This window comes from Aquarana catesbeiana, linkage group LG08 (genome assembly GCF_042186555.1).
Source record: "Aquarana catesbeiana isolate 2022-GZ linkage group LG08, ASM4218655v1, whole genome shotgun sequence".
Classification (NCBI taxonomy): Eukaryota; Metazoa; Chordata; class Amphibia; order Anura; family Ranidae; genus Aquarana; species Aquarana catesbeiana.
Window position 1 is genome coordinate 267,051,503 of NC_133331.1, and position 26,040 is coordinate 267,077,542.

The 26,040-nt window shown below is 46.2% G+C and overlaps 1 protein-coding gene and 1 pseudogene across 2 annotated transcripts; one reads left to right on the top strand and one right to left on the bottom strand.

The window, feature by feature from the left end:
* Positions 1-5,594: 5,594 nt before the first annotated feature.
* Positions 5,595-25,180, bottom strand: LOC141106417 (uncharacterized). 2 transcript variants are annotated; one of them, XM_073597185.1, is made up of 5 exons: positions 25,042-25,180; positions 17,567-17,725; positions 11,529-11,681; positions 11,344-11,413; positions 5,595-10,620 (listed from the first exon to the last, which is right to left on the bottom strand). In XM_073597185.1, the coding sequence occupies exons 1-5, from the start codon at positions 25,099-25,101 to the stop codon at positions 8,981-8,983; spliced, it is 2,082 nt and encodes a 693-aa protein (XP_073453286.1). In that variant the 5' UTR covers positions 25,102-25,180; the 3' UTR covers positions 5,595-8,980. The 2 variants fall into 2 exon arrangements, with proteins under 2 accessions (XP_073453286.1, XP_073453287.1); XM_073597186.1 differs by lacking the exon at positions 17,567-17,725 and having other exon boundaries at positions 25,042-25,174.
* Positions 14,670-17,216, top strand: LOC141106416 (nucleolar RNA helicase 2-A-like; annotated as a pseudogene).
* Positions 25,181-26,040: the final 860 nt, after the last annotated feature.

Consider the following 26,040-nt stretch of genomic DNA (forward strand, 5'->3'; position numbering starts at 1 on the left):
AAGGGATCTGTTTAAAATACTTCTAGTATGGTCAGATCTAGTATACTGTAAAAATATAATCCTTATTTTCATAGTTACCATATGAACATTTGGTGAACATTGTGGTAAAAAAACAATGTGATTGTTCTATAAACAGGCCAGCAATGGAAGAAGCATATTTAAGGCAACACAGGAAAAAAAAAAAGATAAAACCACTCATCAAACACCTTTGTCAATATGGAGTACAGCAGCAAGAGTAACCCCGTATGAAATGCCATTCTCTCACTGCACACTTTTTATAAATAAACGGCTAACTTAGTGTGCCTCAGACTTTGGGGAGGGGGGGGGGGGGGTACTTGTTGGCGGACTGTGACCAGTGGGAGTAGAAAATGTCCTGGTATCAATGGGAGTAAACAGTGCCAAAAGATTGTTGGTCATTGGAAAAAAAAGTTATAAAATTACTGCCTGTCGTCTGTAGAATGAGAAATAGTTCCCCTTCATTGGTGTCAGTGGGAGGAATAGTGCCCTATCATTGGTGTCAGGGTACTCTTCCTCCTGACACCAAAGATGGGGCACAGTTTTTTCCACTGTCATTGGTGTCAATGGAAGGAATAGTGCCCCATCATTGGTGTCAATGGAAGGAATAGTGCCCCATTGTCAATGTTAATGGGAGGAATAGTGCCCCATCTTTGGTGTCAGGGCCCCATTGTTGGTGTCAGTGGAAGGAGGAATAGTGCCCCATCTTTGGTGCCAGTAGGAAGAATAGTGCCCCATCTTTGGTGTCAGGGCCCCATTGCTGGTGTCAGTGGAAGGAGGAATAGTGCCCTATCTTTGGTGCCAGTAGTAAGAATAGTGCCCCATCATTTATGTGAGTCGGAGGAATTATGTCCCATCGTTGGTGACAGTGAAAGTAAAAGGGCTCCATCATTGGTGTTAGTGGGAGGAATTATGCCCCACGGTTGGTGTCAGTGGAAGGAATGGTGTCTCATCGCTGGTGTCAGTAGGGGGGGGGGTGCCTCATGGGCCAAATGAGAGAAAGAAAAGGGCCACATCTGGCCCACAGGCCTCAGTTTGGAGACCACTGCTCTAGATGAAAACTGTAATTAGATGCACAGGTCTCACATGTAGACCATAGCATGTTCTTCTCATCATATAGCTCCTTGCATAAATGCAGAGTCTGACCATGAACAATAACAGCTGTTCCAAGCCTATGCGGCATGGTCACCAATTATTCTCTATTGCTAGGATATTGCACAAAGAAAACACTGGCCAATAAGAAGTCATTAGGAATAGGACAGTAAGGAGGTGAGAGAATTGAATTCTCAAGTTACTGTGTTGGGTATAAGGTCTGTGCCTTCCAATCATACTGCTAATCCAAATTTCTGCAGTCTGGAGCAATGCCCAATACTTCCAGTTATGAGGGACAGTGGGGCATTCTCCCACATTCAAAGTGCAGTGCAGGTTGTCTGAGTGAGTTTTTCAACACAGCAACACTGGAAATCTGTGGTGCTTCAGGTGATTAATTCAGCAGGGGAATGAGCAGAAGGCAAGTACATATGAAAGTTAGGAGCACAGGAGTGCCCAGGGTAGTTCCCAAAATTAGCCACTAGATCTTACTATAGTTAGAGTTGGGAATTCTATAATTAAGGGTAGCAAGTGGAAGAAGCTGCTAGAGGTCCCTAAATGAGTGATTGGTGTATACCACTGATAGTAAGAAAATGCCAGCCCTGCCCCTTCCAGTGTGGGGCATCTTAGGAAAGAGGACTCTATAAATAGGCTGGTGGGAAACTGCCTGGGGTGTTGGTTGTGAGAAGCAGTGTAAGTACCAAGGCATGCAAAGATCTGCTTTTTGAGGCTCTAGCTTCTGGGAGCTTCCCCTTTGGGTGGATGGGAAGCAGTGAAGGAGAGGTAATGGGATGTTGAACTCTGGCAAATCTCTAAAGGTATGGGCTGCTCATTGACTAGGTCAGTGGTCTCCAAACTGTGGCCCAAGGGCCAAATTTTGTCCTTTGCTTGCCTTTATCTGGCCCCTGGGGCACTATTCCTCCCACTGAAACAAGACACTATTCTGCCAACTAACATTAACGATGGGGGTACCATTTCTCCCACTGACACCAACAATGGGGCACTATTCCTCCCAATGATGGGGTACTATTCCTCCCAATGATACCAACAGTGCGGCACTATTCCTCCATATGATACCAAAGAAGGGGTACCATTTCCCCCAAGGATACCAACAATGGGGCACCATTCCTCCCAATGATGGGGTGCTATTCCTCCCATTAATACCAACAATGGGGCATTATTCCTCCAAATGATATCACCAATGGGGCACTATTCCTCCCAATGATAGTATCATTGGGAGGAATAGTACCCCATCATTGGGAGGAATCGTGCCTCATTGGTGGTATCATTGGGAGGAATAGTACCTCACTGTTGGTATCATTGGGGGGAATAGTACCCCAACAGTGAGGCACTATTTCTCCCCCTAATACCAAATGTGGTGATCTTTACTCCCACCAAAGCCAGGATAAATATCCACTCCTGTTGGCCACAGCCCAGTCCCCCTGAAGGACAATAATCTGGCCCTTTGTTTAGAAAGTTTGGAGACCCCTAAACTAGGCTATCATCTCTACTGTTCTCTGCTATGAAGGGATGAGCTGTCACTGCTGAGATAATGGAATGTAAATATGTAAATCAATTGTGTTTCTGTAAAGTGTTAAAAGGCTGCTGCTGTGTGGACTCTGCCATCTTGAGGTTAGGAGAAGGAAATGTCTTCTGGGGAAAAAAACTTGTTCTGGGTGAGGCTGCTATTGGGATCCAATATTGTAATTCCTGAGGAAGGTTTTGAATGGGTTACTGGTAGCGCTGGTCAAGCAAGGTCTGGGGCCTTCCTTGTATTGGTGCATCAGAGAGCCTATGGGCTTGAGTGGGATAAAGAGTACAGGTGCTCCCCCACCACGTGGAAAACATACTCCCCAGCAAATGTCTATGCCTCAACACAACACATCTACTCTGCCGAAGAAAGGAAAACCAATTATTATACCTAGTATGTTCAAAATCATTTTTTTTTTTTTTTAACAGTAGCTTACTGTATGCCGAAATAGTGTGCAGACACATTCTATTTTGTTGTAGTCTTTGATGGATCTGATGAGCCAGTATTCAACCCAACCAGCACCTGCAAACATTGTGGCCAGTCAGCTGCGATAACAGATTGGGGCAGTCGGGTTCACATTGGTACGACACAACAGTCATACCACTTTGGATCCGACTTTGCCCTGCAACTTGAAGTCCGACATGCATCCGACTTCAATGAACAGGGATCAGACTTTGATCCCCGACAATACCAGGCACTGTGTTTGGTATGAAGCTTTAGGGGAAACTCCACGGCAAATTAAAGAAAAAAAAAAACGGCATGGGTTCCCCCTCCAAGAGCATACCAGGCCCTTCAGTCTGGTATGGATTTTAAGGGGAACCTCAACACCGAAAAAATGGCATTGGGGTCCTCCCAAAATCCATACCAGACCCTTATCCGAGCACACAGCCGACAGGTCAGGAAAGGGGGTGGGGATGAGCGAGCGCCCCCCCCCACTTGAACCGTACCAGGCTGCATGACCTCAACATGGGGGGGTGGGTGCTTTGGGGCAGGGGGGCCCTGCGCCCTCCACCCCACAGCACCTTGTTCTCATGTTGATGACAAGGGCCTCTTCCCGACAACCCTGGCCATTGGTTGCCAGGGTCTGCGGGCAGGGAGCTTATCAAAATCTGGAAGACCCCTTTAATAAGGGGGCCCCCAGGTCCCGTCCCCCAAACTATGTGAATGAGTATGGGGTACATTGTACCCCTACCCATTCACCTAAAAAAAAAGTGTCAAAAAGAAAACACATTACACCCGGACTTTTAAAGTAATTTTTTAAGGCAGCTCCGTCGTCTCTTCCGATCTATTCTCCCCTCTCCGGCACTGTTGTGTCCTCTGCTGACGTCTTCTGCCTCTGTCAGTTCTTCTCCGCTCTCTCGCTCCGGTTTTTCTCCCTCTGTCCACTGTCTTCTCCCTCTGTTCTTCTTCCGATGTTTAATCAACGCTCTCTCCCGCTCTAATGCCGGGTGCGCGGTGTGCCACTACTTATATTGGCATGAGGCGGGGTCACCGCCCATCATGCCCCAGACGGCGACGTCATATGGGGCATGGCGTCCGGATGACGTCACACAGTGACCCCGCCCCATGCCAATATAAGTAGTGGCACACCGCGCACCCGGCATTAGATCGGGAAAGAGCGTCGAGTCAGAGGGAGAAGAACCGGAGAGTGAGCGGAGAAGAGCCAATAGAGGCAGAAGACATCAGCGGAGGATACAGAAGAGCTGGAGAGGGGAGAAGAGACTGGAAGAGACGACGGAGCTGCCTTAATAAATTACGTTAGAAACCTGTGTAATGTGGGGTTTTTTTTTACACATTTTTTTTAGGTGAATGGGTAGGGGTACAATGTACCTCATACTCATTCACACAGAGTGGGGGGCCAGGGTCTGGGGGCCCCCTTATTAAAGGGGGTTTCCAGATTCCGATAAGCTCCCCGCCCGCAGACCCCAGCAACCAACGGCCAGGGTTGTCGGAAAGAGGCCCTTGTCCTCATCAACATGGGGATAAGGTGCTTTGGGGCAGGGGGCCAAAGCACCCACCCCCCCATGTTGAGGGCATGCGGCCCGGTACGGTTCAGGAGGGGGGGGGGGGCGCTTGTTGGTCCCCACCCCCTTTCCTGACCTGCCGGGCTGTGTACTCGGATAAGGCCCCATTTTTTCACCGTGGGGGTTCCCCTAAAAATCCATACCAGACCGAAGGGCCTGGTATGCTCTTAGAGGGGAAACAAATAATGCCGTTTTTTTTTTTTTTTTTTTGGCGTGGAGTTCCCATTCAAGATCATCAGAGCACAAGTCGCACGCCATAGTCGGATCAGTCAAGACGGCAATCCAACTTTGATCCTACTTCAGCCCATTGAATATCACTGAAGTCGGATCAAAGTCGGACCAAAGTAGTGCAGGGAGCATTTTCAAAGTCGGACCGACTTGTGTCGGACCAGTTAGGACGGCTCCCATAGGGAAACATTGATTTTCACACGTCATGCGACATGAGCTTCCAATGTCGGAGCGTTTGTCGTACCAGTGTGAACCTGGCCTTATGGTCAAAAAGAACACATTTTATAATACTGCAATCATCTCCCTTGGTGGCCTCCTTCCCCCCTCTTAAAGCAAAGCACTGCTTGCTACCTATGCACCACCCGCCCTCCCTTGATGTCTGAAACATGATTATAAAACAGGTGGTGTCATAATAATGAGATTCCCAATAACAGACTGCATCACTAACTTTAGCTCCCCACCTCTTCGCTTTCATCAGTTCAGGCATGGATCATGACACTTTGGTGTACAGGGAATACAAGTATGAAGGATTATTGGTCGTTTCACAGCAAAGTTAAAAAAAATATATATTTTTTTTTTTCTTCCGTGAACATGTAGAAGAAATATATTTGTACGTTATTGTATTTTAAAAAGTCAATTTCAATTATGGAAATATGGAACAAATTACAATATATGAATTATTTGATTGTACAAATAAAAAGATAGACATCTTTTATTTTTTTTATTATGAACAAAATTCATTTAAAATAAATACATTTTCTTAAATGGAATAAAAAAACAAAACAAAACAAAAAAAAAAAACAGTTATGGCTACAATACTTACCGCCTCTCTGGCGCCATCTCACGCAGACTCACTATTTTGTGATCCAACGCTGGTCCTGTTGCAGATTGTATGATATCCAGGATCAATCCACTTCCTGTGAGCACAGGACATCAGGGGCTCACCCTTTAGGGGTGTCATCAGGTCACCCTGGACTCACAGGAGAATATTGCAGAGATTAATCACTTCAATACCGGGCACTTTCGCACCTTCCTGCCCAGGCCAATTTTCAGCTTTCAGCGCTGTCCCTTTTTAAATGGCAATTGTGGTCATACAACATTTTACCCAAACTACATTTTTATCATTTTGTTTCCACAAATAGAGCTTTCTTTTGGTGACATTTGATCACCTCTATGGTTTTTATTTTTTGATAAACGAATAAAAAAAGACCGAAAATTTTGAAACAAAAAAGTTTTTCTTTGTTTTTGTTATAAAATTTTGTTTCGCCTTCACTGATGGGCACTGATAAGGCGGCACTGATGGGCATTGATAGGCGGCACTGATGGGCACTCATAGGTGGCACTGGTGGGCACTCATAGGCGGCACTGATAGACGGCACTGCTAAGCGGAACTGATAGATTTAACTGATAGGTATCACTGGTGGCACTTGCAGGCATTTTTCTTTGGCACTGATTGGCATTTCCCTGGTCGTCTAGGGTGGAATACCTGGTGGTCCAGTGTGGTGGGCATCCCTGGTGGTCTAGTGGCATCCCTGGTGGTCCTGGACAGGCATCCGAGGGGGGGCTGTGCTGATAAACAATCAGCACAGCCCCCCCCTGTCAGGAGAGCAGTTGATCGGCTCTCCTTTGCTCACGTCTGTCAGATCATCGGCTCTTCCTGTTTACATTGTGATCAGCCGTGATTGGACACGGCTGATCACATGGTAAAGAGTCTCCGTCAGAGACTCTTTACCTAGATCGGAGTTGCGGTGTGTCAGATTGACACGCAGCAACAACGATTGCCGCGATGCGCGCTCCTGGGGGCGCGCAGCAGCTTGAAATCCTGAAAGACATCATATGAGGATATCGCAACCACTTTGCCGATCGTTTTGTTATATTGCGGGCAGCAAGTGGTTAATTATGGCAATATTCAGCACCCAGAAGAAGGGGAGGAGGACCCATGTGGACACGCAAATGATCCGAAGACCACAGGAAAAAAGCACGTATAAACATTAGAAAAAAAAAAAAAAAAGAGGGGGTGCTGGGTGGAGTTCACAAACAGGGAAGAGGAGTGTCCAGTCTGGAGTTACACTTTCAATCTGATTATCTTGCAAATACTTTAACATTCAATAAAAAAGTAATTTATTTTTATATAAGCGATTGTAAATGATCACCTTGTAAATCAACCCATTCAGTTTATACAAAAATGTTTTGCCTTTCATTTCTATTTTATATGTATAAAAAAATGGGAAAAATGTATTTATAATAATCATATGCAGCGGAGAACAGAGAGACTAAGAGCTGGGGGGAGGAGAAGCAGCAGCACACTGAACTTTACAGTAAATGGCTGTGCAGTGGGGGTGTGTAGGAACAAGTCTGATCATTGAAGGAGAGTACACCGAGTTCCCAGCTTAGCTAGAGAACTGACCAGTGTGTGCTCTCCTGCTTAGTGTGGTCAGTTTTTACTAGGAAAGCAAGGGGACTATCAGGATCACCAATGATTTAATACAAAAGGAAGCAAAACAAAGAGAACAGGAGACTTTCTCATACAAGTACATGGTACAGCAGGCACATATCAGGAATATGAAATGTTGCTGTTTGGCTTTATTTTGGATAGATTTTTTCATCTCATTTCCTGTCCTTGTGACAGCATGAGACAAAATAGGAGGCGAGATTGTCAGCAGGACAGGGACACAGACAGTAATTACAATTCTAACCCTTCCCCATTTTACTAATCATGATGTGTTTGTTGCAGTCTATACCCGGACTAGAGAGAGATGTCCCATCATCAATGGATGCACACATCTGGCTCAGGTGTGTCACCATAGTAAGCAGCTTCCTATAGGAGCACACAGAGAAGAGGAGCCAAGAGTGCCAGCGGGGGGACTGCAGAAGAGGAGGTTCCGGGCTGTTCTATGTAATACCATTGCACAGAGCAGATAAGTATACTATGTTTATTATTTTATTTTTAAGAAATTACAGCCGCTTTAACCACTTCAGCCCCGGAAGGATTTACCCCCTCCCTGACCAGAGCACTTTTTGCGATTCGGTGCTGCGTCCCTTTAACTGACAATTGCGCGGTCGTGCGACATTGCACCTGAACAAAATTGAAGTCCTTTTTTCCCCCACAAATAGAGCTTTCTTTTGGTGGTATTTGATCACCTCTGTGGTTTTTATTTTTTTGCACTATAAACAAAAAAACTGTGACAATTTTGAAAAAAAAAACAAAAACAAAAAAAACGCAATATTTTTCACTTTTTGCTATAATAAATATCCCCCAAAAATATATAAAAAAAACCTTTTTTTTTTCCTCAGTTTAGGCCGATATGTATTCTTCTATATATTTTTGTTAAAAAAAAAAAAATATCGCAATAAGCATATATTGATTGGTTTGTGCAAAAGTTATAGCGTCTACAAAATAGGGGATAGTTTTATGACATATTTATTATTCATTTTTATTATTTATTTTTTATTGGTAATGGCAGTGATCTGAATTGCTTTGATCGGGACTGCGACATTATGGCGGACACATCGGACACTTTTGACACTATTTTGGGACCATTGTCATTTATACAGCGATCAGTGCTATAAAAGCGCACTGATTACTGTGTAAATGACACTGGCAGGGAAGGGGTTAACCACTAGGGGACGATTAAGGGGTTAAGTGTGTCCTAGGGAGTGATTCTAACTGGGGGGGGGGGGGGGGCTACTACTCACATGACAGCGATCACCGTTCCCAATGACAAGGAGCAGTGATCTCTGTCATATCACTAGGCAGAACAGGGAAGTGCCTTGTTTACAAAGGCATCTCCCCGTTCTTCCGCTCTGTGACACGATCGCGGGCACCCGGCGGACCGCGGGACTCACGGTCACGGAGCACATGGCAGCGCGAGCCCACAATGCCGCATCTAAAAGGAGAAGTACCTGTACGCCCTTTTGCCCACCCGTGCCATTCTGTGGACGTATATCGTCGCACGACGGTCGGGAAGGGGTTAAGCAGTAAGAGAGAGAGCCCTGCTGGGGTAACAAACAGGAGAAGACCTGGAGGTTGATCAAACCTTGCACACTCCACTTAAACAGGATCAGAACATAATGGGTGGAGTTGCAATTTCATTTACAAAACTTCCATATCCTCTCCATGGGTTTTCTGATGTTTAAGAAGAGTGGCATTATTGTTGAAAGATTTGGCACACTTGGGACAAGAGTAAGGCTTCTCCCCCAAGTGAGCCCTCTGATGTATGACGAGATTTGTGGTACGAGTGAAACTTTTCCCGCACTCTTGGCACGAAAAAGGCTTCTCCCCCGTGTGAATCCTCTGATGTCTCACTAGAAGTGACTTCCGATTGAATAATTTCCCACAGTCATTACAGGAAAATGGTTTCTCCCCTGTATGAATCCTCTGGTGAACCACAAGGGCAGACTTCTGGGTAAAACATTTCCCACATTCTGAACAGACTGCTCTGTTGGACTCTCTGTGACATTTCTGATGTTTGATAAGGAACATTTTTGAGCAGAATTCTTTCCTGCATACCGGACAAGACAATTTTATTCCTTTATGTCCCTTTTGATGCTTCACAAGGTCTGATTTTTGAATAAAGCTTTTGCTGCAATCCACGCAAGTAAATGGCTTTTTGCCACTATGGCTTAATTGGTGTCTGATGTAATGAGAGTGTTGATTGAAACGTTTCCCGCACATGGTACAAGCAAAGGGCTTTTCTCCAGTGTGAATCATCTGGTGCCTCATGAGAGCCGACTTTAGACCGAAACGCTTCCCACATTCTGAACAGAGAAAACGTTTTTCGCCGCTGTGAAATTTCCGGTGCCTTACAAGGTCCAATTTGTAAGAAAAATCTTTTCCACAGTCTTTCTTTTGGTTGACTATTTGGTGTCCATCAAGGCCAGAGCTAAAGACTACGTTCTGCCCACAGTCCAAAAAACCTTCCACGTTGTCCACTTGATGTTCACCATTATGGTAGCTCCCAGCTTGATGGTCCCGAATGTGGACTTCACATTCAGCAAGATTGGAAGTACCACCAAAAGTTTTTATGGAATCTGAAGACAGGCATACTCTCTCTTCATTGTCTGTTCTTTGAGGACTTGGATCTTGTGAATCAGAATCATTGCAGTCAACCCAACACGTGTTGTCTCGTTGTTCTGGTTGATGTCCATCAAGATTTGTGAAACTGGAAAACGTTTTTGAAGATATTTCTTTGTGCATTTGTTGATGCTTTGTAAGATGTGATTTACAAGCAAATATTTTCTCACATTCAGCACAAGTCCACTCCTCCTGACTGTCTATCTGCTGATTGCTAGAGCGACCAGTCAAAGATTTTGGGGTTGGTGAGGGATTCATGTGTGTTCCTTGTCCAAAAGAATTGGCCAACTTTTTGTCAAAAATCTTAACAGCTGTATTGATCTTAGTCACTGGTGTTTGAATATTTAAAGCATTTGTGTTGTACATCAAAATGTAAGTAGATGGCCACTCAGTCTGCGTTCCCTTTGTGGCTTCTGGTTGTCCACCTTGATGTGATTTGAAATCATGTCCTCTTTGAGTGCCAACAGTGTCTGTCTGCTTATTTGTTAGGGTCAGAACTCTACAATCTCCGTTACTGGCTTCTTTTTCTGTTGAATTATTTTGTGACTTACATTCAATCAAAAGTCTTTCTTTATCAACAATTTTTGTATATTGTGTTACAAAAACATTGGAGGCTTCTGACATGGGTAACAGTGTCAAGCTTTCGGCTTCACAGCCATCTGTTAAGAAAACATGTGGAAGTTTAATATGATTGTGCATGAATTCTTCACTACCCTAAACTAAATTCAAACCATAAAAACTCAGACCATCCAAAACGAAAATAACTGCTTTGACCACTTGACGTCCGAAAGGTTTTACCCCCTTCATAACCAAAGCATTGGCAACCAGCAACCAGCACTGCGCTACTTTAATTGGCAATTGCAACACTGTACCCAAATGAAAGCGGCTTCAGCCTGCCTCCATCCAGGCAATGCCTTCAATGTGTTTTGCCCTGCTCCCGGGGCTTGGTCATGACTAAGCCCTGGGGGCAGAGAAAAACGCATCGGGGGCATGGCCTGGATGGAGCTGGGCTGAAGCCACTTTCACTTAAATTACATTCAGGCTTTGTTGGTGTGCAGCGACTGGGGGGGCTGTTCTTTCTTGACTGCACGCATTAAGCAAAGACAGTCTCTTTCCATGCCAGTACCTTCCTTCCCCAGGCTGGGTCACTGGAATTGTAGATGGCACCTGAAGCTTCCCTAATTTATGAGCACATAGTCAATTCCTCAAGCTGCATCCTGGTTGATGCACTTAAAGGGAAGACCCTCTTCCATATCCAGGTGGTCAAGCAGGTCTTGCCTAGGATGGATTATGTGATATGCTGTATTGTAAACAACCTTTGCGAGTAGAAGATATACAGTGACATAACACTGACTGGAAAGGAACTGAAAAATGCATCTTACCCAACAAGCATGGGTCTCCATCACAGTGATCTTTATCATGATGGTGGACATTCTCTGAAACATCTTCCACCTACAGAACCAAGACATGTTAGCTTTACTCTTCCACAGCATTGCCGCCACACTCCCACCAGTTCCGAATTTTAAACAGTACTGGATAACATCCCATAGTTCCCGACTTTGCTCACCTCTCCAGTCAGCAGCTCAACGATCTTGTTGATGACCTCTAGTACTTTCTTGCTATTTCTCTCAGGTATCAGAGAGGGAGGATGTGGCTTTTCCGTGGGGTGACGGGTGGATGTAGCAAGGTCACCAGATATCTTCTTCACTACCATGTAGTCCTGTGTATAAAGCAATAGAGTCAGGTCACTAACCAATCTAAAAATATCAACTTACATTGGCATTAACCACCTCAGCTCCAAAAGGTTTTACCCCCTTCATGACCAGGTCATTTTTTACTACTTAGCACTGTGCTACTTTAACTGGCAATTGCTCGGTCATGCAATGCTGTACCCAAACGAAATATATATCATTTTTTTGTTTCACACAAATCAAGCTTTCTTTTGGTGGTATTTGATGACCATTGGATTTTTTATTTTTTATTATATAAACCAAAAAATTTTGAACGAACAAAACAATATTTTTACTTTTTGCTATAAAACATATCCAATAAAATAAAAAATAAAAAAATGTATTAATTTATTTAGGCCAAAATATATTCTGTTACACGTCTTTGGTAAAAGAAATCCCAAAAAGTGTATATTAATTGGTTTGCAAATAGTTTGAAAGTTATAGTGCTGCCAAACTATGGAATATATACTGGTATTTTTATTTTATTTTTTATACTAGCAATGGCGGAGATCAGCAACGTAGATTGGGACCGTGATTGTGTTGCGGTCAATCTAACACTAGCTGATGCTGGCTGACACTGACATCAATAGAGACACTAATACAGTGATCATTGCTAAAATTTTTACACTGTCACTGTACTAATGACATTGGCTGGGAAGGGGTTAACATCTAAGGGTGATCAAGGAGTTAAATGGGTTTCTAATAATGTTTACTGTGTGTGTTATGTGCTGCTTTTACTAAGCAATCTGTTGTTGTTAACACAGCACTCTCTTCCCTGAATGAGAGAGCTGATCAGCGGGTGCCAGCGATCAATAATTGGCCAGTACCCACTGATCGGCTTGTGCTGTAACAAATCACAAGACAGCCGGGGATGTGTGTGTGCCCCCTACTTGGAAGCTCTGACCAAGTATCAGATATGTGATCCAGTGCAGAGTTGCCACCATGCAGCAGTATATTTGTGTGGGGCAGTCGGCAAATGGTTATTATGGAGTAGCCTCCTTCTCTCTCCTTGAGGGTATAGAAGTCTCTACTTTTCTAGGAGGCCTTTTCACAAGATTTTGGGGTCTGTCTTTGGGAAGTTGTGTTCATTTAACCAAAACAGCATTTGTCTGGTCCGGTACTGATGTTGGGTGAGAAGACCTCACCATGTTCACACTCCAAAGGAGTTCAGTAGGGTTGAGCTCAGGGCACTCAAGTTCCTCCACACTAAAACCCATTGAACTACGAATGCTGTAGTATTAACAATGCCCATCATTGGAAACACCTGAACTCAGCATGAAGGGGTGCCCACAAACTATTAACCCTATAGTGTATAGATCAGGTAAAATTTTAGCAATATCTAATTTTTCTGTAAAAGGCAAGCAAGTCCTCACCTCTTGTTCTCTCCCAAGCCTTCCTACTGCTTCGTTATTGTAATTTCTTATTTCAATTAATATCAATAGGGAAGGCTGGTCTCAACTTTTTCTGTTCATGCCTTGATCTTATATGCGTAGTATGAATTGTTCAGGTTCATTTTAATATTATTTAGTTTTCTCTAATTTTACAAATGAACCACTTGACCCCCAAAAGATTTTACCCCCTTCACGATCAGGCCATTTTTTGCTATTCAGCACTGAGTTACTTTAACTGACAATTGGGTACAGTGTTACATGACCGAGCAAATTACATCTATATATTATTTTTTTCACACACAAATAGAGCTTTCTTTTGGTGGCATTTGATCACCACTTGGTTTTTTATTACATAAACTAAAAAAGCCCAAAAATTTAGAAAAATTAATTTTCTACTTTGTTATAAAACATAACCAATAAAATCAAATTTCTTCAGAGGTCAAACTGTATTCTGCTACATGCCTATCGTTAAAAAAAAAATCCCACATCTAACACTTTTTGGGGACACTATACTATTAAGGATGCTAGTATAGCTCTGACTGTGAGCAGAATACGGACCCAGACAGACATTATACTAGTATTAGTGGTGATCAGAGACTTATAGTGTGACAAGTAGTACAAGACTGGCGTTAACTGACACTGGCTGGGTGACACTATCTGACATCACTAGTGACACTAATACAGTGAAAATACTGTACACTAACTATGATGCTGGCTGAGTGACAGGGGTGATCAGGAGGGCGATCATAGGGTTAACTGTGTGCCTAACAAGTGTATGTGTGCAGATTTTACTCCAATCTCAGCTCTGAATGAGAAGTGAGATTAGGAAGCAGAACCAGCCAGATCAGGCATGTGTGTTTACAAACAGACACAGGTCTCTGTGCTGTGATTGGCCACAGCCATCAGCAGGTTTGCAGCCAAAATCATTGGCTGCAAGCCTGCTGACAAACTCAAACTGTGTCCAACCACAGCACGAGAAGCAGGGGGTGCGCGCCTGTACATAATGAAGTTCCCCTGGGACTTATGGGTACGTCGTGGGGGAACAACAAAGCTGCTGGCCAGCAGGATGTTAAACTGCTGATCGGCAAATGATTAAAAACTGCCATCCTGATACTCTAACAAAGGGTACAACTTACCAAAGTAACCCTGTCAAGCCAGTAATTGTATTAGACACAACTCTGCTGATACCTTCTGGAGCTCCCTGGGGACAAAGAGACCTGGAAATGCTAATCTGGATTTGAATAATGTCCCCAAATCCTCAACTTTCCGGTCAGGTTTGCATTTTATTAATAGACAAGAGTGATGTCATGTGACCCATCCAGAATCCTCCTCACCTCTCCGGTCAGGTCTTTTTTTTTTATATATCAGAGCATTATCATTATCAGTGATGAGCTTGAGCGTGTTCATACTAAGATCCGGACCAAACCCACGTGTATTAATGCGGCTAATGCCCCGGCTGCAAAGGATTGGCCTATACAGGTAACAACTTCCCAACGGGCTCACACACGTGGGTTCAGGTCCCTGTCCGAACAGGCCTGAGCTCATCACTATAAGAATAATGTTATGTGACACTCCCAGAATTTATTTTTTTTTTTATTATTATTAAAAAAGTATCTCGCCCTTTTCACGCTGCCTCTCGTAGCGTGGCCAGCTGTTGATCCCCAGTCTGTCGGGTGCGGAACTTTTAGAGCAGCCCATCCATGCCCGGGATAATTCTAAACGAAGAAATGGAGAGCGGAGTCGGCAAGAATAAGAAATGCTCTAAAACTCCCACACCCAAGAAGATCAAGAGGAAAATCCAAAATGGGGACACAGAAGAACTTGAGCAAGCAACCGAACGGCTTGGTGAACGAAGATTTAAATAACAATGATCAGAAGACACCGAAACTGAAGAAGAAAAAAAAGAAGCTTGCGGAAAATGAGAGTTCTTTTGAAGCAGCTGAGCAGTGTAGTGAGGAGCCGGACAACTCGGACGCTCCAGCACCAAAGAAAGTAAAAAAAAACAAAAAACAAAAAAAGATCTGGAAGAGCCTGAAACACAGCAAGAAGCAGCTGAACCTGAGACCAATGGAGAACAAAGTGGAAAAAAAAACAAAAAAAAAGAAAAGTTCAAAGAAAGTAAAGGAAAATGTTGACAGTGAAGACAGTGACGTTCCTGTAGCTAAGAAAAGAAAGATTGAGCCTGAAATAAATGGGCTGAATGAGGAACCTAAAACAGAGGAAGAGGAAATTAACTTGGAGAAAATTGAGGGTGATTTTTCTAAATTTCCAATTTCCCAAGAAACTATTGCAAACTTACAAGCCAAAGGAGTCGCTTACCTGTTCCCCATACAAACGAAAACCTTCCACACTGCCTACATTGGGAAAGATGTTGTTGTTCAGGCTCGTACTGGCACTGGAAAAACCTTCTCATTTGCCATTCCTTTAATTGAGAAGCTAATCCAAGATAAAGCGCCACTGGCACAAGGACGCCCACCAAGGGTGCTGATCCTAACTCCTACTAGAGAGCTGGCAATTCAGATTATGAATGAAATTCGCAGCATATCTAAAAAGCTAAAGACTTGTTGCTTCTATGGTGGAAGTCCCTATCAGCAGCAAGTATTTGCTATAAGAACTGGACTTGACATACTTGTTGGGACACCTGGTCGTATACGGGACCTTGTCCAGAATTATAAATTGAACCTCACTGCACTGAAACATGTGGTGCTAGACGAGGTGGATATGATGTTAGAAATGGGGTTTGCTGAACAGGTGGAAGAAATTTTATCTGTCCGTTATACATCTGATCCTGAACAGAATCCACAAACTCTTCTATTCTCTGCAACATGTCCAGACTGGATGTACAACGTTGCCAAAAAATACATGCAAAAGGACTTCTCAAAGATCGACCTTGTTGGACACCGTAGTCAGAGGGCTGCCATCACTGTTGAGCATTTGGCCATTGAGTGTAACAGATTCCAGAAGCCAGCTGTCCTTGGTGACATTATCTAAGTTTATAGTGGAAGTCATGGGAAAACAATTGTTTTTTGTGACTCCAAACTAGAAGCTCATGAATTGTCGACCAACTGCTCATTGAAACAGTCTGCCAAAGCTCTACATGGTGACCTTCAACAAAAGGAGCGTGAAGTCATCTTGAAAGGCTTTAGAAATGGATCATTTGAAATTCTTATTGCAACAAATGTTGCTGCTCGAGGTCTAGATATCCCAGAAGTTGATCTAGTTGTGTTATATTCTGCACCAAGGGAAGCGGATGCATACGTCCATCGTTCAGGACGTACGGGTAGAGCTGGGCACACAGGAATTTGTATTTCTCTTTATGAACCCAGAGACAGACATTGCCTTCCAATGGTGGAGAGGAGTACGGGTATTAAGTTCAAGCGGGTTGGTATTCCATCCATACTTAATGTTGCTGAGTCCTCCAGTGCTGATGCAATAAAGTCACTGGAATCCATCCCAGCTGATGTCATTGAACATTTTAAAGTATATGCAGAAGAACTTATTGAAAAGAAGGGAACATGAAATGCTCTTGCAGCAGCTTTAGCACATATTTCTGGAGCTTCATCCTTGAAACAACGATCGCTTCTTAATATGGAAACTGGCTATATCACCGTTGTATTGAAGACTTCAGTTCCCATCCATACCTTGAGCTATGTTTGGCGTGCAATTAAAGAACAAATGGGAGAAGAAATTGATTCCCAAATTTACCAGATGTGCCTCCTAAAAGATGCCATGGGCGTTTGTTTTGATGTTAAGGAAGACACTTTAAAGACTTTTCAAGATTCCTGGAAAGATTCAAGGCGTTGGCAGTTTTCTGTGCCAACTGAGCTCCCAGCGCTTCAAGAATCAAGGAGAGACCAAGAAGGTTCACGTGGTAGAGGAGGCAGATCATTTGACAGACGCAACAACAGAAATTCATCACACAGAGGCGGAAATAGAGGAAGAGGCAGACAAGGAGGTTTTGGAAGGAGGAATTAGGACACTCAGTGAATTTGAACTAAATTTATTATTTTTTAACTTCAATATTCATGAGGACCAGCACTGCCCTACTTATTTTTGTTTTTCTGTTATCAAATGTTAACAATGCCACTTGCATTTTAAGCTGTATCACATCGCCCCTTGATAAAAGTTTATTAATTGAAAAAAAAAAAAAAGTATCTCTATATTGGATAGATAACGGTTAGACCCTCGTTTTTATTTTAGTGTGTGTCTTTGTTGGAGAAATGTACCCCTCTATATGTACTGGTGACCTTTGCTCCGAGTTTTCCTCAGAACAAGGGGTGGGGGAAAACTTCCACTGGGGACACCTGTTTTAGGGACATCTGTCTAACTACTTGGGACAGGAATTGAAGGGAAAAAAACAGCAAAAATCAACATGGAGGGGTGTTATCCCCTCCCTACTCCTTCCAAAATAAAATAAAAAAATGTGGCTATACATAAATATTACTAGAGAAAAGATTGATGTCAATTGGCAGAATCCTCCTCACCTCTCCAGTCAGCAGGTAGATGATCTGCAGAGTGAGCTGTAGAATTTGTTCAGTCATATGACTCCCGTCACTCTTCATTTCCATTGGGATTTCTGGGTGCTCTTTGTATGTCCGACTATCTTCAGGTTGAATTGTTACTACATTTTCATTCAGATAAACCTGAACAACAGGAATTTAAAGATGAATTAAAAAAAAACAAAAAAAACGAATTTTTGGTTTACCTGTTTTTTTTTTGGAGTACATCACAAGACCCTTCATATTCATAACTACTTGGGATGTTCTATAGCAGCGTTTCACAACTCCAGTCCTCAAGGCGCACTAACAGGTCATGTTTTCAGGATTTCCCTCAGCCATTCCTTTAAATTGGAATGGCTGTGGTAAATACTAAGGCAGTGAAACTGATTAAATCACCTGTGCAAATTAATGGCGAGCCTGAAAACATGACCTGTTGGGGCGCCTTGAGGACTGGAGTTGAGAAACACTGTTCTATAGCATTGACGATGAAGGAAGGATAACAGAGCAACAAGGCCAACGTGCCCAAAACCCCAAAAAAAACACAATAAGGGAGAACCCCATCTACCAAAATAAAGCCCCACAGGGACAAAGGGGACTGGGTGGAAAAATCTGTGCCATGGCCAGTAAAAGAAATCCTCAACAAAATGCAGAAACTGTTGGTGAAGTCAACAGTACCTTCAGCAACTTAAGACTCCTGAGGTTCAGAATAGGCCAGACATCTCTGCTTTGCATAGGAACCATAAACGGGTCAGAAAAGAAGCCATGAGAACTCTCCCCTTCTGGTACAGGTGCAATGCCCCCCGGGTCAACAGCCCGTCCAAAGCTACAAGGAAAACCTCTCTTTTTTTGTGGATCTAAAGATACAAGTGTAGAGGGGAAAGCCACTAAACTCCAGATTGAACACCACACTTCAGACCCTGCAGACTGACTTCCTGAGTTCAGACAACCATGAAGACAGACCTTACCACACTCGCATGAGTGAGGATTCCCCTTTACTGAATGGAGGCCTTGCCTCCAGAATCATAGGGCCAGTTCTTCTTACAGAACTGAGACGTAGGCTTAATTCTTACGGAAGGAATTCTACTTAGGCCAGAAACCAGTGATGCCTTCACCCTTGCCGTGTTCTTTAGGGGTAAGAGCAAGGATGGCCCAAACAAGCATTCACCTCTCAAAGGGCAGCCTCTCAATTTGTTTCTTGCAGAAAAGTTTCGCTGATCAACACTGAGTCATAGGATCTTTTTTTTATTTTATTTTTTTTATATAAATTATTGATTTTTGGAGAGACAACAGTACAAGAATATCAAATAGACAAGTCAACATAGGGTAAAGGATCCTTCTTATTTGGACCAACATGGTACCCACTGGTGAAAGCTGCCTTTTGGAGTCTTCCAAAGCATTCATTGAGAAGCTTGATGTTCCTGGAAAAACTTCCAGGAACTGCTAGATGGCGGGTCCCCTTGATCCGATTTTCTGGGAATGGAACATACGCTTTGTTCAAACATTAAGAGCTTGGCAATCTCCCACACAGCCACTGTAGGCTGAAAAGCTGCTCCGACCAGGGAGAAGGACACCTTAAAGAGCCTCTAACCTCTTAACCATGGTGTATTTAAAAACAGGACCTCGTACACCAGGACCTTCCGGGTCTTATTTAAGTAGGAAATGGCTGGGTCAACAGCAAGTGAACTCCATTTCTTGTAGAATTCCTCCTTCATGGGGTACTGCTGAGCAAATAGATACAAAGGAGTGTACAACTTCACCGGGTAGGTCGAAATGGCATACATACAGCATCTTGCTGCGAGTAAATGTGCACTGTTAAGGATTTGGGGTGTTTTGAAGGCCATTGGGATCCAAACATAGTGACTTTCAGAGAGGAGGATTCTGGAAGTGGTTCAAGATACTGAGCACCACCTCCATCAGAATGCTCACTGTGGTTTGTAACAGCCCCGTACCCTGAGGCTCCTCTTGGGAGAGCTCATCTACATCCCAATTCTTGGCAACTTCCTCCTCATCTTGAGGATGTTTCTCTGATGCTTCATCCTCCTGCAAAGGAGGGAGGGAAAAGGACAGCACACCCACTTGCTTCCCCGCCAATTGAGAAGTCCTGAGTGTTGATCCCACAAACCAGAAATGGCAACAGATACTTCCTTGCTTGGGACAAAGAAACCCCACTGTGCCCCTAAGACAAAGGAAATGTTAACGCAAGAATTCAGAGCCATTCTGACCCTTAGGAGGTCCTTCCCCCACCTCTTTGCCTGCACAAGGACATGGCTTGCTGAGGGTTTGTAGGTCTATAGAACCCTATAAAAGAGCAGCCACCTAGCTGAGAGGAGATTGGCCAAAGCCAGAACACCTAAGTGGCAAATCACCTCTGATAGACAAGTGTCCCAATACTCGCTGTGCACTGGAACCAATGTGCTGTCCAAGAGCCTGCGATCACACATTACTATATCCACAAAACGACAATATGGTGCATGTGCATAGAGGCACTGCTATGTATCACTCCACATGGCAGCAGCACAGTTCATCCCCTCGCTTGAACGTGGGGTGTGAGTACTGTCCCTGTCTGGCCTTCTGGTCGTAGGCGACTGAACCAGATGAAGCCCTTGAAAGGAGATCTTTAGAGAGATATAGCTGTGGGCAGATCCTTCACCTAAGGACATTAGCTAGAAACTAATGCCGCGTACACACGGTCGGACTTTACGGCAGACTTTGCCCGGCGGACTTTTCTACGTACTTTACGACGGACTTTCTGAATGAACGGACTTGCCTACACACAATCCACAATCCTGTCGAATTCGTACGTGATGACGTACGACCGGACTAAAATAAGGAAGTTCATAGCCAGTAGCCAATAGCTGCCCTAGCGTGGCTTTTTGTCTGTCGAACTAGCATACAGACGAGCGGACTCGAGTTCGACGGATAGATTTAAAACATGTTTCAAATCTAAGTCCGTCCAACTTTTGAGCAAACAAAGTCCGCTGGAGCCCACACACGATCGAATTGTCCGACGAAATCCCGTCCGCCGGGCAAAGTCTGCCGTAAAGTCCGCTCGTGTGTACGCGGCATAAGGCTTAGCTGAGCTAGAAGGAGCTATGCCTGGGCAGGAACTCCTGCCGTTTCTGGCTACTCACCTGAAGGTGGCAGCATAATCCCAAGTAGTCATGATAATGAAGTGTCCTATGATGAACAATTAAAAAAACTAATTTGTATAATACCCATCAAAAGGAAGGAATGAAAAGCAAAACTTTTCTTAAAGAGGAAGCTTTAGACAAACAGTCAAACAAAATACAACCTTTTTTTCCCCATGCGTCTGTAGGTAAGATTTTCTAGAACCAACACCCATAACCCCCCACCCATTTTGTTGGCTCACCGCTCTTCCCAGCTTGAGCTCAAATTACAGAAAGCATATGTCTTTAATTAGGGTATCACTATGATTGTCTTTAGAGTTACCATTCTGCAGAGCAGTGATGCCTAATCTGCATCCCTTTGGCACTTCCTGTGCGGCCCTTGGGGCCCCTGCAGGCACTAATCTGTCTTTCCTTGTCGCCCTGTTGGAGCAACAAAATCTTAAAATCTTGAGTAAGGTTTCCTCCGTCTATGTCTCTCTATTGAAGTAAGTTCCCAGTCTCCAACAACTCCTATATCATGTTTACAATCTCTGACAGTCTTTCATAGCAGTGGTTCTCAGCCTCAGTCCTCAAGTACCCCCAACAGGCCATGTTTGCATGGTTTCCTTTGATTTAAAGCACCTGTGCAAGATAGATAAAATAGCTGTCCAAAATACTCTAAGAGAAATTCCCAAAACATGGCCTGTTGGGGGAACTTGAGGACTGAGGTTAGGAACCACTGTCACGTCTGCGGTCTTTGGACCAGTCTCTGGCGTCACGTCCGCGGTCTCTGGACCAGTCTCTGGCGTCACGTCCGCGGTCTCTGGACCAGTCTCTGGCGTCACGTCCGCGGTCTCTGGACCAGTCTCTGGCGTCACGTCCGCGGTCTCTGGACCAGTCTCTGGCGTCACGTCCGCGGTCTCTGGACCAGTCTCTGGCGTCACGTCCGCGGTCTCTGGACCAGTCTCTGGCGTCACGTCCGCGGTCTCTGGACCAGTCTCTGGCGTCACGTCCGCGGTCTCTGGACCAGTCTCTGGCGTCACGTCCGCGGTCTCTGGACCAGTCTCTGGCGTCACGTCCGCGGTCTCTGGACCAGTCTCTGGCGTCACGTCCGCGGTCTCTGGACCAGTCTCTGGCGTCACGTCCGCGGTCTCTGGACCAGTCTCTGGCGTCACGTCCGTGGTCTCTGGCGTCACGTCCGCGGTCTCGGACCAGTCTCTGGCGTCACGTCCGCGGTCTCTGGACCAGTCTCTGGCGTCACGTCCGTGGTCTCTGGCGTCACGTCCGCGGTCTCGGACCAGTCTCTGGCGTCACGTCCGCGGTCTCGGACCAGTCTCTGGCGTCACGTCCGCGGTCTCGGACCAGTCTCTGGCGTCACGTCCGCGGTCTCGGACCAGTCTCTGGCGTCACGTCCGCGGTCTCGGACCAGTCTCTGGCGTCACGTCCGCGGTCTCGGACCAGTCTCTGGCGTCACGTTCGCGGTCTCGGACCAGTCTCTGGCGTCACGTCCGCGGTCTCGGACCAGTCTCTGGCGTCACGTCCGCGGTCTCGGACCAGTCTCTGGCGTCACGTCCGCGGTCTCTGGACCAGTCTCTGGCGTCACGTCCGTGGTCTCTGGCGTCACGTCCGCGGTCTCGGACCAGTCTCTGGCGTCACGTCCGCAGTCTCTGGACCAGTCTCTGGCGTCACGTCCGCAGTCTCTGGACCAGTCTCTGGCGTCACGTCCGCAGTCTCTGGACCAGTCTCTGGCGTCACGTCCGCGGTCTCTGGACCAGTCTCTGGCGTCACGTCCGCGGTCTCTGGACCAGTCTCTGGCGTCACGTCCGCGGTCTCTGGACCAGTCTCTGGCGTCACGTCCGTGGTCTCTGGCGTCACGTCCGCGGTCTCGGACCAGTCTCTGGCGTCACGTCCGCGGTCTCGGACCAGTCTCTGGCGTCACGTCCGCGGTCTCGGACCAGTCTCTGGCGTCACGTCCGCGGTCTCGGACCAGTCTCTGGCGTCACGTCCGCGGTCTCGGACCAGTCTCTGGCGTCACGTCCGCGGTCTCTGGACCAGTCTCTGGCGTCACGTCCGTGGTCTCTGGCGTCACGTCCGCGGTCTCGGACCAGTCTCTGGCGTCACGTCCGCGGTCTCGGACCAGTCTCTGGCGTCACGTCCGCGGTCTCTGGACCAGTCTCTGGCGTCACGTCCGCGGTCTCTGGACCAGTCTCTGGCGTCACGTCCGCGGTCTCTGGACCAGTCTCTGGCGTCACGTCCGCGGTCTCTGGACCAGTCTCTGGCGTCACGTCCGCGGTCTCTGGACCAGTCTCTGGCGTCACGTCCGCGGTCTCTGGACCAGTCTCTGGCGTCACGTCCGCGGTCTCTGGACCAGTCTCTGGCGTCACGTCCGCGGTCTCTGGACCAGTCTCTGGCGTCACGTCCGCGGTCTCTGGACCAGTCTCTGGCGTCACGTCCGCGGTCTCTGGACCAGTCTCTGGCGTCACGTCCGCGGTCTCTGGACCAGTCTCTGGCGTCACGTCCGCGGTCTCTGGACCAGTCTCTGGCGTCACGTCCGTGGTCTCTGGCGTCACGTCCGCGGTCTCGGACCAGTCTCTGGCGTCACGTCCGCGGTCTCGGACCAGTCTCTGGCGTCACGTCCGCGGTCTCGGACCAGTCTCTGGCGTCACGTCCGCGGTCTCGGACCAGTCTCTGGCGTCACGTCCGCGGTCTCTGGACCAGTCTCTGGCGTCACGTCCGCGGTCTCTGGACCAGTCTCTGGCGTCACGTCCGCGGTCTCTGGACCAGTCTCTGGCGTCACGTCCGCGGTCTCTGGACCAGTCTCTGGCGTCACGTCCGCGGTCTCTGGACCAGTCTCTGGCGTCACGTCCGCGGTCTCTGGACCAGTCTCTGGCGTCACGTCCGCGGTCTCTGGACCAGTCTCTGGCGTCACGTCCGCGGTCTCTGGACCAGTCTCTGGCGTCACGTCCGCGGTCTCTGGACCAGTCTCTGGCGTCACGTCCGCGGTCTCTGGACCAGTCTCTGGCGTCACGTCCGCGGTCTCTGGACCAGTCTCTGGCGTCACGTCCGCGGTCTCTGGACCAGTCTCTGGCGTCACGTCCGCGGTCTCTGGACCAGTCTCTGGCGTCACGTCCGCGGTCTCTGGACCAGTCTCTGGATTCACGTCCGCGGTCTCTGGACCAGTCTCTGGCGTCACGTCCGCGGTCTCTGGACCAGTCTCTGGCGTCACGTCCGCGGTCTCTGGACCAGTCTCTGGCGTCACGTCCGCGGTCTCTGGACCAGTCTCTGGCGTCACGTCCGCGGTCTCTGGACCAGTCTCTGGCGTCACGTCCGCGGTCTCTGGACCAGTCTCTGGCGTCACGTCCGCGGTCTCTGGACCAGTCTCTGGCGTCACGTCCGCGGTCTCTGGACCAGTCTCTGGCGTCACGTCCGCGGTCTCTGGACCAGTCTCTGGCGTCACGTCCGCGGTCTCTGGACCAGTCTCTGGCGTCACGTCCGCGGTCTCTGGACCAGTCTCTGGCGTCACGTCCGCGGTCTCTGGACCAGTCTCTGGCGTCACGTCCGCGGTCTCTGGACCAGTCTCTGGCGTCACGTCCGCGGTCTCGGACCAGTCTCTGGCGTCACGTCCGCGGTCTCGGACCAGTCTCTGGCGTCACGTCCGCGGTCTCGGACCAGTCTCTGGCGTCACGTCCGCGGTCTCGGACCAGTCTCTGGCGTCAATCCGCGTCTCGGACCAGTCTCTGGCGTCATGTCTGCAGTCTCGGACCAGTCTCTGGTGTCATGTCTGCAGTCTCGGACCAGTCTCTGGCGTCACGTCCACGGTCTCTGACCAGTCTCTGGCGTCAAGTCCGCGTCTCGGACCAGTCTCTGGCGTCATGTCTGCAGTCTTGGACCATCTCTTTTGTCAAGACCGCAGTCTCTGACCATCTCTCGTATCATGTCTGCAGTCTCTGACCATCTCTTGTATCAATAGTCTATGACCATGTGCGGGCTCGATCTCAGGCCAGGCTATGTGTGTCCATTGACACAGACAGCATGGCTCAGCCCCGCCCCCCAGCTCCCTCATCAGTGGATTTGATTGACAGCTGCAGGAGCCAATTGTTCAGTGGGGAGGAGAACACTGTACCTCCACAACAGAAGCAGGTTAGCATCTGCAATCTACAATCTATAAAGCTTGCAATGACTTGAAGCAGATTTGTTTTGCAGAATAAAACTGAAGTCCGGACAGTTGTATATTTGCAACAGGAATGCAGCTACTGATACATTTCAATACACAGAATATTGTACATTTAAAGCTGCCCAATAAGATTATGCAGGACTTGCACAGTGCGGGCCAATGAATACAAAAACACAGACCTGAAGTGTCCCTGGAGTGTCCCTATTCCCCTCTTCCCTTACTGTCACAGCGGCTTCCATCAAATCATGACAACACACACGTTACTCTGCTGCAGACATGCTAAACATCCGCGCCGGCGCACTGGAAGACTACTGGCCCGGGACCCGAGAACTGCGCGTGCGCCTTGCCAGAACGTGATGCCGTTTTGCCAGAACTTAATGCCGTCTTGCGACCATGTTTGAAAAGGGCACCTGTAGCAATACACCCACGCTGTAACCCTGAAACTTACTTCGATTTTGTGACTGGGGATGGGAAGACACTTGTATGTTTGGGAGACAATATATTACTGAATGTAGAATGGACAAAATGATTTTTGCAGCTACATGGACTGGGGGCTTGCCAGGAACACTGTGGTTGTGGGGCAGGTGCTTTTTAACTGCTTGCAGGGGCGATTTTTTAATCGCGTAATTAGCGTGATTTTTTTTTAAAACCAGTGCGATTTTGACATTTTCACATACAAGTTATAGAATCAGCATTTGTAGAAAATTACATATCTACTGTATATATAGTATGTATTTTCTGAAAGCAGAGGCTCTGAAGAATTAAAAAAATGTCTGTTTTCACATAAAAGTTATAAAATCAGCATTTTCTTTTTTTTCCGCTAGAAAATTACACACATATATATATCTATATATAGATATATATAGATATATATATTATGTATTTTCTGAAAGCAGAGCCCATGGAAAATAAAGTGGTGGCTCTTTTCACAGTGAAGTTAAAATCAGCATTTTTTTGCTAAAAATAAAAAAATCACATATATAAGTATATATGTATATGTATATATATATATATATATATATATATATATATATATATATATATATATATATATGTATATATATATGTATATATATATATATATATATATATATATATATATATATATATATATATATATATATGTATATGTATATATATATATATATATATGTATATATATATATATATATATATAT